The sequence below is a fragment of the Protomyctophum parallelum genome, assembly GCF_964188405.1.
Source record: "Protomyctophum parallelum genome assembly, chromosome: 7".
Taxonomy (NCBI): Eukaryota; Metazoa; Chordata; class Actinopteri; order Myctophiformes; family Myctophidae; genus Protomyctophum; species Protomyctophum parallelum.
Window position 1 is genome coordinate 51,916,059 of NC_139705.1, and position 16,452 is coordinate 51,932,510.

At 43.9% G+C, this 16,452-nt stretch overlaps 1 protein-coding gene across 5 annotated transcripts in view; it reads left to right on the top strand.

Moving 5' to 3' along the window:
- The first annotated feature begins 3,065 nt into the window (after positions 1-3,065).
- arfgef2 (ADP-ribosylation factor guanine nucleotide-exchange factor 2 (brefeldin A-inhibited)) overlaps positions 3,066-16,452 on the top strand; it is a 79,672-nt gene continuing 66,285 nt past the window's right edge. For all 5 annotated transcript variants that reach the window (XM_083770158.1, XM_083770157.1, XM_083770161.1 and 2 more), the window contains exons 1-4: positions 3,066-3,340; positions 8,996-9,026; positions 10,502-10,625; positions 12,866-13,012. In XM_083770158.1, coding sequence (XP_083626284.1) covers positions 3,136-3,340; positions 8,996-9,026; positions 10,502-10,625; positions 12,866-13,012 — 507 coding nt within the window. In that variant the 5' untranslated portion in view covers positions 3,066-3,135. The remainder of the gene's footprint in view (positions 3,341-8,995; positions 9,027-10,501; positions 10,626-12,865; positions 13,013-16,452) is intronic.

Genomic DNA, 16,452 nt, shown 5'->3' on the forward strand with positions numbered 1-16,452 from the left:
TAGGATTCCGCCAAATACTTGATTCTGAGCTGAGGTATGGGTTTGTTTTGAAAATTCGACAAATTGTTTTCCATGTTTCTTGTAAATGGGAAATGACAGGGTGCGCTTGAGCCTGGGGAGACTTTTTTGTGGATAAACCGATAAGAGGAGGGAGAGGGGAAAGAACCAATTGTTCGATCTGATACCAGGGTGGTGCCCTCTCAGGGGGGAGAACCCAATGAGCCAGGTGTCTTGTACTAAAGGCGTAGTGATAGAACAATAAATTGGGAAGTCCCAGCCCTCCTTTTTCTACCGGGAGCTGAAGTCTGGCTAGTCGCATCCGAGCCCTTTTCCCATTCCATAAAAACTTCGTACAAATTCTATCAAACTGTACAAAGTACTTTCTAGGGATATTGATATAGGGAGGGACTGAAGTAAGTAATTTAACTTGGGCACACAGTTCATCTTCAAGACATTAACCTTGCCCCACAGGGACAAGAATAATGTAGACCACCTGTCAGTATCCAAAGCAATTTTCCTTAACAGCATCGTTATGTACATGTTATAACAGGATATAAAGTTTTTTTGAAAAACAAATAGCAGCACTTTAGGACAAATGGCAGCATTTTTATCATCCCTACAAGATGAGGTCACTCAGGTCACATACAACCCCCCCTCCCCCCCCCCCCCCCCTCTCCCACTGATCGGTTCAGACACGGTGCACGGTTTGGTTTCCCCCAGGAACGCTTCTTGCACTTCTCTGCACATTGTATCCAAGAAGTGAAGGTCCTCTAACAGGCTAAACTAATTTAAACTTAATTAGGAGCGCCAAGAAAATCCAAGTTTAAACGGTTAAACAAGCGTTTAAATATAGCTTGTTTAGTGAGCCGCTTCCATGTTTTTCAATGAAGTTGTGCGTGTGTGTGTGTGTGTGTGCGTGTGCGTCCAATAGCACACGGAACACTGCCCCCCCCCACCTCCCAGTGAGCTGTGGCGTTCCACAAGGAATACTAGGCATACTAGGGCCTTTACTGTTCCTAATAATTATATGTAAACGACATGACAGCTTGTGACTGCAACTTGTTCCTGTTCGCAGATGACTCAGGACTGCTGTTCTCGGACAGGAACAAACTGCAGGTTGAAAAGGCCCTCAGCATTCTGAACTCGGTAGAATCTGCACCTGGCTCGCTGCTAACAACATCTGGGAAAAACTGATTCTCTTTGGTTCAAATAGTAATCTCAGCAAGATGACTGATGACTTCTTGATTAGAGTGGGTGACAATATTAGATCACATGCATGAAAAGATTAAATCATTAGTACCTAGGTTCCATCCTGGAGGCAAATCTTTCTGCTGATAAAATGGCCACCAACGTACTCAAAAAAGTCAACCAAAGAACAAGATTCCTTTACAGGATCTCCTCACTGGTCAACAAAAACATCTTGAAGACCCTAACAGGAGCCCTCGTACAAGGTTTCTTCGACTATGCATGCACCTCTTGGTACCACAGCACCTCAAAGGCCCTTAAAACAAGGCTCCAGACCTCCCAAAACAAACTGGTCAGGCTACTATTTGGCCTCACCCCCCGAACCCACCTCACCCCCGCCCACTTTGACAGGCTGGAATGGCTTAGGGTAGGGTTGACGACAGGACAGAGTACACTACAGCATACAGAGTACAGCAGCAATGGGTCTGGTCCACAAGATTCGATACACCACCAAGATGCCCATGTACAGTAACCTGTCTAAATACTTCCTTAATGTCAACCAAGTCCACACCCATAACACCAGAGGTATAAACAAGGGACTACATTATTTTCGCTCCTATGCCACCAAAATGTGGAACGCCAGTCATTAAAACCCATTCTGACCTGAGATCAGATTCATACGAGGTTTCCACTGGACACACACTGGTCTGATGAACCCATTCTGACCTGAGATCAGATTCTAAAAATGTCAGTCGTTCTTCGATTTTTCAAAAATAGCAGACCTACAAGCTCGTATCGCGCCACTCGGTGGCGCGATATGAGCTTGTAGATCTGCTATTTTTCAATACCTAAAGCATAACATGATGCCAACACCAAAATGGGTGCCCGGTCAGAATGGGTTAAGACATGCCAATCCCTTGACTCCTTCAAAACCGCTCTCAAAGGGCACCTTACGGACGGCTGCAATTCTAAACTGGCCCCCGTAAAACCTGAATCCCCCCCCCCCACCACCACCACCCCCTTTTCCCCCTCACTGGATATGCTTGTTTTTCCCTTTTTACCTCCTCTATGATGATTTCCTGTTTCTGGCTATAGCCTATAGAAGAGTATATTTGTACGTCTCTAATTGTTATGATGAATTGAACATGGTGGGCCCTATTGTTAACATGTGTAATACTTTATGGTGTCGTCCAAATGTAACAGTTTTGTATTGAGTTGTGCTTGAAATGTACTGTAATTCTCCAATCTGTTAATTCATTCAACAATGATCAATCAATCAAACCTGCATCCTCGTTTTTCCCTAGCCCTAAACGTCATGTGAACCATTGTTGCTAGTATGTCATTATATTATCTTACATTAAATTACATTACAGTACAGTACAGTACAGTACAGTACAGTACAGTACAGTACAGTACAGTACAGTACAGTACAGTACAGTACAGTACAGTACAGTACAGTACAGTACAGTACAGTACATTATATTATATTATAAATGAATTGATTGATTGAAATATTTATTATAAAATAACTGTTATAATAAATAACAGTTTGCAGAATTACAGTACATTTAATTAGCAATTAACATTAACAATTAATTAATTCATATATATTATTAATATTACATTATAATAATATATATAATATAACATTAATATATTATTATTATTTCACCCCCCCCTGTCAGGTGGGGGCTTTTTGGACGGTCGGGGGGGTCAAAACCAACGCTCAAGCAGCTGAGGTCAGATCACGTGACGTCCGTGACGTGGAGCCAACATGGCGGCGCTGTGCTGAGGTAGCAGCGGCAGCGGCAGCAGCGCCAACCAGCCAGCCTACTGAGCAGCCTGACACGGATAGCCTGGGTTAGTTCCCTAGCCTCTCTGTTGTCAGACAGTTACCTGCAGCTAGCCTAAGTGGGCCGTGGCCGTTACGGCGGACATGACGGCCTGCTGATGACACGGAGAGAGATGCAACAGCAGCAACAACAACACCACCATCACCGACAACAACACTCACAACAACAGCAGCACTCTACGATAGAAGAGACCAAGACCAAGAGCATGTTTCTGTCCAGGGCTCTGGAGAAGATCCTGTCCGACAAGGAGGTGAAGAGGAGCCAGCACGGACAGCTGCGCAAAGCCTGCCAGGTGGCACTAGGTAAGGGTTGGCTGTTTACTCTACCTTTGTTGTGTGTTGTGAATTATAATACTGCTTCTACACAACGAGACAAGGTTTCATTTCGAGACATGACTGGGGTTGTTATAATGGACGAGCTGCTCCCAAGCTAACAGAACTAGCATCTCTCAATGGCCTCCCTCTCTCTCTATAGCTGTCAAGCTAGCTTAGCTAGCTATGCTAGGTGTGCTAATAATGACTAGTAGTGAGCAGAGCAGGGCAGGTTTAAAATTGAAATGGCACTTTTTGTTGACCATTCCCGAATTCACACACACTGACACATGTCAACAACACCGTCTCTGCTGCTGTCACTTTCTCCCAGAAAGGAGGCACGACCAAAGGAAGCTAAAGCCTCTTGTTGCTACTGTTAGCATCTGTTCTGTTCTGTTGGCCACACACACAGACATCACAGTACAGTACAGACACAGAGCTGTAACTCTGGGAGGCTGGCAGACCAATCGCCGTGCTGTACGTAGCACTGTCACCAAAGCCCAGACACAACCACCCCAGGGAGTGGATATAGTGTCGCCGTGTAGCCCTGTCACCAAAGCAGTCAGTCATTTAACTCCAGGATATACTGTGTGATGATCACGCTTTTCCATTCAACTAGAGAGCGCCGGATACTCTTACACTAAGGAATGGTGTGTGTCTGTCACAGTGTGTGTGTGTGTGTGTGTGTGTGTGTGTGTGCGCACACACACTGCATAGTAAACTCCTCATTGTCATTTTAAACTCTGGGTGTTACTAGTGTACAAATGTAACCAAATTGGAATGAATTAATTGGACCCGTTTGGTTGCATTTGTACTGTACACAGAACCGGTATGTTGTGCTATAGTACAGTACAATTAACACACACCATTCTTCCTGGTAATTTCTCTTGTGGGGGTTTTTTTTGGGAGGGGGGGGGGGGGGGGGGCAGCGGCGCCCCACACAGTGCCCTGCCCATTCTGCTATTCGTTTAAGTGTCATCAAGTGACAGGCAGAACAATTGACATGTCGATAAGGATCTTCTTTTCGTACGTCTTTGCAACTGCAAATGACATTGACTGATGAGAAGAAGTTCTGCTAACTGATTCTGTCTTCAAGGGCTGTCCATCCTATATACGATGGGTTTACTATAGCCAGAAATTCCTGTTCGGTCCATCTGTAACCTGTTTGTGGATAGATAGTCTTGCAGTGCAAACAAAGCCGCTTTTATCTCAGATTTTACTTTGGTTATTGAGAATGGCCAAACATGCCCGACCTGCTTCGCTCAATATTCAATATAAATGTAAGAGGGTATGCACGTGGCATCATCATAATCTGGAAGTTATGTGGAAACGCCTAGTACTGAAAAAAACATATTTCTGGCCTTGACAGCCCATACATCCAATAAACAAAAGTCCTATCTGATTATTAAACAATGTTAAGCCATTCAGGGTTTTAAGCATTATGTTATACTTTAGCGGTTGAAAAATAGCAAATCTACAAGCTCATAATGCGGCACCGAGTGCTACACTACAAGCTTGTAGGTCTGCTATTTTTGAAAAATCGTGAAAATGTGGCGCGAATCTTTGAATATGTATGTATTCTTTCAGAGCGAACATTTCAACTCAAATATTTGCTGCTGTCGGGGTCCCTGGAATGGAACAACATATTTTCAGATGGGGGTTGACGGCCAAATACACATAATTCTGGGGGTCCTTGACATGAAATAGTTTGAGCACCACTGATAAAGAAACACAGGTTCTTCTGAAAACCTTCATGATTTAGAAGACATTTTGTAGAATCGAACATAGGTCTAGATGGGTTAAACTCACTTTGCCACTCAATTTGCTCTCCTCTATCCTCTATTGACTCAACTCAATAATATCAGAATTATAACTTTATTATAAATGCAGGTTTGTCGTCATAGGCTTTTACACCAGTCGTTGTGTTTTATAATCCTGACCATAACCTTTTAAAATGTGACAACGAATAATGTTTTGACATTCACAAAGTCCTCTGTCAAAGAGCATTTATCACGGTCATAATGAGAGGCATTATGTGAAGCAGACAAGCGGTTTGTTTGGTAGTGCTTTGACCTGCTTTGTCTACTTGGCTGGCTGTGCTTCAGTCATTATTCATGAAGCAGGTAAGCTAGGAGACTCAGTCAGACTACACTCAACTTTCCCCGGAAGCTGCTTTTCAACTCCACTCAGACGTACACAGAAATGTGTGCATAATCTAATCCCTAAACCACACCAAAGGGTCACCATGATGCAACTCCTTGGGTCCAAACGGTTGCAAGGAGTTAACGCTAAAACCGTCTCGACCCTTTGGTGGTGCTTTGGGCCATTGAATTCCATTTCCATGCATTCCAAATCACTATGGGTCAACGTGGGTCAACATATCACACCGCAGGGACAACGCTAAAACAGTCTGGACCCTTTGGTGTGGTCAGGGCTTCAGTAGAGTTGCTGATAATAATTTTGCGGGTACTCACACAAGGGATGCATTGGACTGTGTAGCCTACAGTACATCAGGTGTTAGGCCTGTGGAAGTTGAACCATAGGCAATAATGTGTTCTCTCTTCTCTCACCTTGGAAATGTCATGCTTACTTGTGACCATAAATAATCCTCAAGCCTAAAAGTGAAGAAGTTGAGCCAGTTAATAAGTAATAACATTGCTGTTATTGCTGCTCATTGTGGCAGTGTCCCTCCTCCAGTGTTTGGGTCACGTACACAAGCGCCTCTTGCTTGACCCACTCCTGATTTCGTTGTTCCTCGAAATAAATTAGTCTAGCAGTTGTTACGCCGTCTGACATTGATACATGAATGATTACAGAATAGCTGTGCAGTGTGGAGAGAAAGTGAATTGTTATTGTCTTTGACTCTTTGTTTGTGTGGACATTTGAACCCATTTAGACCTGATAACAGATTCTACAAAATAAGGCACAGAGTGCCGCGCTATGAGCTTGTAGATCTGCTATTTTTCAATTAGCTAAGGTATAACATAATGCTTAAAACTATATGGACTCATGGTCCCGGGACTGTTTATTTTGTGTGACGAATTACCATTCATTTAAACGGCTGTTTGTGACATGAGTAATTTATACAATTATAGAATGTGAATATTATATTATTATATGCCAATAAAGCAACGTAATAGTTTTCCCTGAAATGATCGTTTATTCGTCATGCTCCTGGTGTGCAACAAGGAAAACTATGAACACCACAATCTCATTAATGCTAATCATAGCTAATCTTGGTCACGTCAGGCATTGGCCTACATCAAGGAGAATTGACCGCGGCAGTATAACCGCATTCTTATTAGGATATCATTTAAAACGACAGATCATAGTCCATTCATTGACGGCGTAATTGCAGTTGGAGTGATTGTTGTGAAAGTTTCAATTAAATATACAGAAAATTGTGTAAGAAAAAGTAATTTCTCTATGGGGAATAACATGGGCTCATCTTAAAAACGTTTCATATAAGCATTGTGGTCCAAAAATAAACAAGCTGTCTCTGCGTTATTGTCAGGGAGGTGTCTCTGTATCGTTATATTGTCAGGGAGGTGTCTCTGTATCGTTATATTGTCAGGGAGGTGTCTCTGTATCGTTATATTGTCAGGGAGGTGTCTCTGTATCGTTATATTGTCAGGGAGGTGTCTCTGTATCGTTATTGTCAGGGAGGTGTCTCTGTATCGTTATATTGTCAGGGAGGTGTCTCTGTATCGTTATATTGTCAGGGAGGTGTCTGTATCGTTATATTGTCAGGGAGGTGTCTCTGTATCGTTATTGTCAGGGAGGTGTCTCTGTATCGTTTGCGACAGTCAGTCACTCATATATGATACAGTCTGTTTCTAGTGAAAAATATAACTAATTCAGTAGCAGTAACAATAGCGTTTTCTCTCAGTCAGTTGATTCTTCATATCCATATGAGTGAAACGTCCCGGGATGACATGACAAACACAGTTCTTATATGAGGCGATCTAAAACCCCCCTATGGGGATTACAATGCAAATAAAAAGTACATGAACCTGTGGACTTGTGCCCTCTCTACCGATATTGACGTCAGACTTCGGTGTTCTATGTCTGCTGCCTAAAAGTGTGTTTTTTTTCCTTTCTTAATACCAACCAACCACACACAAACCCAAATGATCTCTGCTCACGGAGCCCTTCTGGGCCACATCTGGCTTTTAACACACCATTTCCTCAGTATGGAGCCGGACGGGGACGCTGACTTCCACTGCTGTGTTTTGTGGCGTGTTTTTCTTGCGATGGGCCAGCTGCATAGCATTGTGTTATGTGTATATGGAGCTTTGGAGAACCAAGTGGTCTTTCTTTAACCATTTAGACCTAAGTTCGATTTTTACAAATGCCTTCTAAATCATTTTTCAGAAAAGAAATGTCGTTCTCAAACATTTTCATGTCAAGGACCCCCAACAATATATGTAATTGGTCGCCGACCCCCATCTGAAAATATGTTGTTCCAGGGACCCCCCAGAAGCAAAGATTTGAGTTAAAAACGTTCGCTGAGAGAGAATATATATTCAAAGATTTGTGCCACATTTTTCAAAGATTTTTCAAAAATAGCAGATCTGCTATTTTTCAATAGTTAAAGTATATCGTAATGCTTAAAACACAAAGGGGTTCCTGCCCAGAATGGTTTAAATCATGAAAAGAGACGGCAGTCTCGATGGCATTGCAGCTGGTGACAGATGTGAATAGCCTCTTGTGGGGCAAGTAGGGACAGTATAGAAAGATTGGGCACCTCGGCGAAAGCCAGCACAACTTGGGTTCAATGAGCTAATGAGCAATAACACAGCTGGTTCAATGAGCTAATGAGCAATAACACAGCTGCGTTGATGTGTTCCAGTATGTCCAGATTGTGAGCGCCGCTGCGACACTCAATAGTTTTATCAAGATGCCCTGCGTAGAGGACTGACTCAATAGTTTTATCAAGATGCCCTGCGTAGAGGACTGACTCAATAGTTTTATCAAGATGCCCTGCGTAGAGGACTGATGCCCTGATGGCAAAATATGACCGCTAACGTGGTTGAAGTGGGACTCATAAAATGTCCCTGGGACTCATTTCTAAAAGACCATCCCTGCATCCTGGGACTCATTTCTAAAAGACCATCCCTGCATCCTGGGACTCATTTCTAAAAGACCATCCCTGCATCCTGGGACTCATTTCTAAAAGACCATCCCTGCATCCTGGGACTCATTTCTAAAAGACCATCCCTGCATCCTGGGACTCATTTCTAAAAGACCATCCCTGCATCCTGGGACTCATTTCTAAAAGACCATCCCTGCATCCTGGGACTCATTTCTAAAAGACCATCCCTGCATCCTGGGACTCATTACATTGAAAAACTATTTACATCACTGCAGTTTATTATACGGCTGGCTATGCATTAGCTATAACTGTTCGATGTACAGTTAAGTGTATATATTACAGTTACTGTTTGTCATCAGCTGTACAGTAACCCCCACAAGCAGAGTCAACTGTGGGCTGAAACCAATCACGTTGTTACGCATTTAGCTCCAATGAACGCTTTTAATTAATTGAATCAATCGAGACAGTGCTATCATAGATTTGTGTTTAAAGTATGAACTTGTACAACATCTGACTTAATGTTTTTTTTTTTTCTCTGTCTCCCATTGCAGATGAAATCAAAGCAGAGCTTGAGAAACAAAAGTAAGTGTGCTGTGAAATAAAAACATTGTTTTATTTTGTAATTTATCCATCTTTTCCCAACCTGAGAGAGAAGTCCTCCATTCCTTTTACTCTGTTAGGGTTAGCTTGTTTTATAGCCTCTATTAACCCATTCTGACCTGAGATCAGATTCTAAAAATGTCTTCTACATCCTGACAGTTTTCTGAAAAAGCTATGTTTCTGTGTCAGTCGTTCTTCGATTTCTCAAAAATAGCAGACCTACAAGCTCGTAGCGCGCCACTCGGTAGCTAAAGCATAACATAATGCTAACACCAAAAGTGTGCTGTGAAAAAACGTTGTTAAAAACAAGTCCTGCATTCCTTTTACTCTGTTCGGGTTGCGGTCCTTTGCCTGTTTTATTAACACGTCCACTCGTTTTCAGGTCATTTGTTTGATGGCAATCTAATCTATGGCAATTTAATTACACATTGAAATTAAAAAATATATATGAAGATTTACTGTCCCATTTAAAGGGCTTTAAATTAATATATCCAATATACAGAGGCTGCCAGGATTGTTTAATTACCTTTGGAGCATACGCCAAAGTATTTATTTTGCCCCTGAAAATAGTTCCATGGCTTGTTGTTGTCGAACAGAAAAATATTCCACCGTCACGATCCAGAACAACAACAGGCTGTAGTCCAGTTGAAACTATACCGTTCAATTGCATTGAACTCATTTTCCCAGAAGCCCTTGCAGCCCAGAGCATGGGTCGATTTCCGGTGTCGTCATCATAACGCGACGGCCTCGTCACCAGGTCCGCGACAAATCTGCTATTTATTTTATATTATTACAAAACGCACAAAACAAATGGCGGGTTTAGCGTATTACGCAGGGCAGAAACATGGATTAAATAGCGTGGAAAGTGGGTTATGCAGCAGAACTGTTAAAGCCACATTTTGAACGTAGTAATGTTCAAAGAAAGACAAATACTTTCACACGACTCACCAGACCTGGATTCTGTTTAGCTTTTCATTTTTTAAGCTTGCATAACGTTGTCGCGGCCCCCTCTTGAGCAGACCTGTAGCAGAGCTGTCATTGGTCCAGACCCTCTTGAGCAGACCTGTAGCAGAGCTGTCATTGGTCCAGACCCTCTTGAGCAGACCTGTAGCAGAGCTGTCATTGGTCCAGACCCTCTTGAGCAGACCTGTAGCAGAGCTGTCATTGGTCCAGGCAACGACGTGTGCGTTCCTCGCTTCCCGTTTGAAATTCCCTTGATGCGTCCATGTACAGTATGCACTAGCAGAGATTTCCAATTACATTATACTGTACTAGAGCCTCGTCCACAGGCCATGACTCTGAGGTTTTATCGTATCGTATGGTGCTGTCCTTCTGTCTGCTGTGTTTTACTACTCTCTCTCTCTCTCTCTCTCTCTCTCTCTCTCTCTCTCTCTCTCTCTCTCTCTCTCTCTCTCTCTCTCTCTCTCTCTCTCTCTCTCTCTCTCTCTCTCTCTCAGAGATGGCACCGTGGTCCCTCCCAGAGCCAACTACATCGAGGCCGACAAATACGTCCTGCCCTTCGAGCTGGCCTGTCAGTCAAAGTCCCCACGCATAGTCAGCACCTCACTGGACTGTCTACAGGTAATAATAATTATAATAATTATAATAATATCTGGGATTTATATAGCGCTTTTCTTAACACTCAAAGACGCTTTACATGTGTTGGGGCCAGGGGGCCAATAAAACAGTGCATATAACAAGTTTTAATTACCGGTAAAACACATCAGCTTGGGAATGCGATTGTGAACAGGTGGGTTTTCAGTGCAGATTTGAAGGTGGGAAGTGAGGGGGGGGCATCTGGGATGTGTTTGGGGAGAGCGTTCCAGAGGGTAGGGGCGGCCACGGAGAAGGCCCTGTCGCCCCAGGTTTTCCGTTTGATCCTTGGATTTTCGTTTTGCGGGATGGGGCGTGTGGCTTGAGGAGATCGGAGAGGCAGAGGGGAGCCAGGTTGTGCTGTGATTTGTAGGTGGTGAGGAGTAGTTTGAAGTCGATTCGGTACATATTCTTGTTACTACACGGTCCACAGGAGCTCACGCCCAGAGGTGTTGTCACGTCGGTGCCGTGTCATTAGTCAGAAGGTTCATTGATTTCCGAAATTACTATCCCTATCTCTAACCCTAACCTAAACATAACCGCAAAGCACGGGAACAGTGTTATAAATTACTATCCCTATCTCTAACCCTAACCCTAAACATAACCGCAAAGCACGGGAACAGTGTTATAAATTACTATCCCTATCTCTAACCCTAACCCTAAACATAACCGCAAAGCACGGGAACAGTGTTATAAATTACTATCCCTATCTCTAACCCTAACCCTAAACATAAATTACTATCCCTATCTCTAACCCTAACCCTAAACATAACCGCAAAGCACGGGAACAGTGCATGTTGGCCAACCTTAATGCGTGTTTGGACTAACGGGACTTCGGATCTATTCCCGTCACGTCAACTTCGCTTGAGTAGTTGCTCCGACCGTCTTTCTCAATTTTTTGCGGTATCGTAGTACCATTTTAGTTTCAGTCTAAATTCTAAAATTGCAAGCGATGATCGTGGCCTTCTTTATCCCATTCTAGACGGGAACGCTTTTTGGTGTTTTAAGCATTATGTTATACTTTAGCTATTGAAAAATAGCAGATCTACAAGTTCATAGCTTGTAGGTCTGCTATTTTTCAAAAATCTCGAAAATGTGGTGCAAATCTTTGAATATATATATATAATATAAAATCTTTGCTTCTTGGGGGGGGTCCCTGGAACTGCACATTTTCAAATGGGGGTTGGCGGCCAATTACATATATTTTTTGGGGTCCTTGGCATGAAATATTGAGCACCACTGATGTAGAAACATATGTACGGTATTTAAAGACATTTTTTAAATTTTCGACGTCGGGCCTAAATGGGTTATGCACAAGCTGTGGTCTCACACGTGAGGAAATTCCTCAAGTACCTCCAGGTGCACACCAGCGAGGACATGCCTTAAAGAACGCCTCAAGGCGGTGGCAACGAAGGCGAAACATGGCCGGTACCACCTCAGGCATCTTTAGGAAATGCTCAAAAGTTCTCCCTACTTAAGCCTCAACCTGGAGCAGCGGTCATCACGGTACTGTGGTATGACAACAGCTCTGAGCTACAGCCCACATGGGAGCTCTCTGCTGGCCCTGCAGGGCACATCATGCAACAGCAGGTTCTGGAGTAGGGCCTCGAGCTAGGATTATGAAGGAGAAGCACCAGTGTTGTTTTTGGCAGCACGTTTTAGTCATAGTCTTGAATAGTTTTCACTTAGTTTTAGTCACATTTAGTCACCTGAAATGTATTAGTGTTAGTCTAGTTTTAGTCGACTAAATCTACAGGTGATTTAGTCGACTAAAATGTGTTTTGGCGGGCCTTGATGCCGTCGTAATGGCTGATTTTACACTTGCTGAAGCGTTGTGAGCTTGTAGATCTGCTATTTTCAGCCAAGTGTAAAATGACTTATACTGGATCTCTTGTCCACTCAGTCCCTGCCTAACATTTTAGTCTAGTTTTTACCTGTTGACGAAATTGTCAACATATTTAGTTTACTTTTCATTACTTTCCAATCCATGTATTTTCCATCAGTGAAAAAAAGGTAGTCGACGAACATTTTTCCTCTTGGTTTTAGTCGATGAAAACAACACTGAAAAGCACCCAATAAGAGGCTTTTCTGTGCGTGTCAAAAGAACAAAATGTGAAATAAAACAAACAAACTGCATTCAGTCTGTAGCATCTTCTCTCTAACCTGTCCATTGTCCTCTCTAACCTGTCCATTGTCTCTGTCATTGTCCCCGTCTGTCCAAACATCAGAAGCTAATAGCGTATGGCCACATCACGGGGAACGCCCCAGACGGTACGACGCCTGGCAAGCGGCTGATCGACCGCCTGGTGGAGACCATCTGTAACTGCTTCCAGGGGCCACAGACGGACGAGGGCGTCCAGCTGCAGATCATCAAGGTGGGAAACGACACAACACGACGCCTGTCATTACATCTGTGAGGGATAATCATTACATCTGTGAGGGATAATGGCCGCTTTGTTTGTCTTGCTGCCTTCCAACCTTGTCTTTTGGCAGTAGTTGGAGTGTCTGGGTGTGGCAAAATGTACACTAATCATTCAGGTTAGTTAACGCAGGTTAACGCTTCACTATTCACTTCTAGAGGAGCTCCTCATAAGAATATCTCAGCTTAACTCTAGTGTAAAATGTGTAGTACAGTGAGTACACTATTTCCCCACGAATCTGATGATGTAATGAAATGCCCCTGTTGCTCGATGCCATCGCAGAGCAAATTAAAATAAGTTGTAGGATTTGTCACACACGTTATCGGACTTACCGCAGTGAAATGTGTTCTCTGCGTTTGACCCATCTCTTGGAGCGGTGAGCTGCTAGCCTGGTTAATAAACCAGACCGAATCAGCCGTTGGCAAAAAAAAATTGCCTACCGGCGGATTTCGGTCTGGAGAGGCTCAATTTTACGCCCATTTCCTACTCCAGAGAATGTGGCCTCCAATCGGGACACGGTATGCAATATGGGCGGGCTTTGGTACAGTGACGTTCAATGCTTGAGACCTTTGACTGACAGTAGCTCTGACCAATTGCGTCAAAGAGAAAATGTTTCCCTGAAAATGAAATCCAAGCTGAGCCTCCCCAGACTAATACCCTGCGGATCCGTGCGATATTAGTCTGGTTTATTAACCAGGCTAGTGAGCTGCAGCCGTACCACGCTCGGGAATCATTTGATTAGTAGATTTGACCCCCCCCCCCCCCCAATCCAACCCTTTGATGCTGAGTGTCAAGCAGGGAGGCACTGGGTCCCATTTTTACAGACTTTGGTATGATGACCCGGCCGGGGATCGAACCCCCGACCTCCCAGTTTCAGGGCGGTCACTCTAACCACAAAGCCACTGTGAGCAATCCTGCAAAACGTCTTTACCACGTGTGTGACATCGTTTCCCTGTGTGTTACTGTATGTACAGTATGCATAAAAAACACAGGGAAATGTCAGTAGTTTTCTGAATATCTAATATCAGTGTGAGCAATCTTCTTAAGTGTGCTTGAGCAAGACACTGGAACTACCCACTCTACGGCCACGCTGGATAAGAACGCTGGCTATCTGCCTAAAAGCTTTGTGGGAAACATGTTTTACACTTTTAGGAAACAAAAGAACACACAGTCCATTGTTGTACCAGAGAATTGTGTGTGTGTGTGTGTGTGTGTGTGTGTGTGTGTGTGTGTGTGTGTGTGTGTGTGTGTGTGTGTGTGTGTGTGTGTGTGTGTGTGTGTGTGTGTGTGTGTGTGTGTGTGTGTGTGTGTGTGTGTGTGTGTGTGTGTGTGTGTGTGTGTGTGTGTGTGTGTGTGTGTGAGAGAGAGATGTATAGAAAAATCTTTAACCGTAGTCCGACTCCCAAGACAAAGGGTGTTAGCGTCTTATTTCCTCCTTTGTGTGACTACAGTAGCATATCATTTACTGGTCCGTCCAGTTTGAAAAGGGTTCACATTTTAGGTGTGACACATTTAACTGTCACGTATTGAAGCTTCCTTTTAACCCATTCTGACCGGGCACCCATTTTGGTGTTGGCATCATGTTATGCTTTAGCTATTGAAAAATAGCAGATCTACAAGCTCATATCGCGCCACCGAGTGGCGCGATACGAGCTTGTAGGTCTGCTATTTTTGAAAAATCGAAGAACGACTGACATTTTTAGAATCTGATCTCAGGTCAGAATGGGTTAATCAGACCAGTGTGTGTCCAGTGGAAACCTTCGTATGAATCTGATCTCAGAAGAGTACAGTAGATTGACTGATACAGTAGGCAGGTCCAGCTTGGAAAGGGCAAAGTCTGTCCTGTCTGTCACAACAAGCAAGATTGTTTTATTTTATCGCTGTTGACAAAAGCTTTACTTGAACAGATATCAACATTATTTGCAGGCAGGCAGAGATTGGATGTCGGTCGGGTGCCAAATGTGGCAACACCAACCCCCCCCCCCCCCCCCCCCCCCCCTCCCAGATCCTTAACCACACCAACTCATAAAGGCATAAATACATAACTAATAACTAACAGAACCTAACCTTAACCCATTTTGGGCGGGAGCCTTATGTTATACTTTAGCTATTGACAAATACAAGATCTATAAGCTCATAGCGCGGCACCGAGTGCAGTGCTACAAGCTTTTAGGTTTTAGCTGCTATTATTGAAAAATCTTGAAAATGTGGCGCAAATCTTTGAATATATATATATTCTTTCAGAGCGAACATTTTTAACTAAAATCTTTGCGGGGGTCCCTGGAACAACATGTTTTCAGATGGGGGGTCCCTGGAACAACATGTTTTCAGATGGGGGGTCCCTGGAACAACATGTTTTCAGATGGGGGGTCCCTGGAACAACATGTTTTCAGATGGGGGGTCCCTGGAACAACATGTTTTCAGATGGGGGGTCCCTGGAACAACATGTTTTCAGACGGGGGGTCCCTGGAACAACATGTTTTCAGATGGGGGGTCCCTGGAACAACATGTTTTCAGATGGGGGGTCCCTGGAACAACATGTTTTCAGACGGGGGGTCCCTGGAACAACATGTTTTCAGATGGGGGGTCCCTGGAACAACATGTTTTCAGATGGGGGGTCCCTGGAACAACATGTTTTCAGACGGGGGGTCCCTGGAACAACATGTTTTCAGACGGGGGTCCCTGGAACAACATGTTTTCAGATGGGGGGTCCCTGGAACAACATGTTTTCAGATGGGGGGTCCCTGGAACAACATGTTTTCAGATGGGGGGTCCCTGGAACAACATGTTTTCAGACGGGGGGTCCCTGGAACAACATGTTTTCAGATGGGGGGTCCCTGGAACAACATGTTTTCAGATGGGGGGTCCCTGGAACAACATGTTTTCAGATGGGGGGTCCCTGGAACAACATGTTTTCAGACGGGGGGTCCCTGGAACAACATGTTTTCAGATGGGGGGTCCCTGGAACAACATGTTTTCAGATGGGGGGGTCCCTGGAACAACATGTTTTCAGATGGGGGGTCCCTGGAACAACATGTTTTCAGATGGGGGGTCCCTGGAACAACATGTTTTCAGATGGGGGGTCAGATGGGGGGTCAGGTGGGGGGTCCCTGGAACAACATGTTTTCAGATGGGGGGGGGGTCCGCGACAGATAAATCTGGGGGGTCATTGACATGAAAACATTAGAACTACTGACATAGAAACATGTTTTCAGAAAACTGTCAGGATTTAGAAGCTTCTACTGTAGCTATAAACATATTTATTACCCTAACCAATCAAATGATGTGATGTCGATCAGAGAGGTTCTGCAGGCGACTGAAGTCTGTGTGTAATAATAATAATAATAATAATATTAATAATGGGTCACTGAAAGAGCTTACGTTCAGCAGATGAG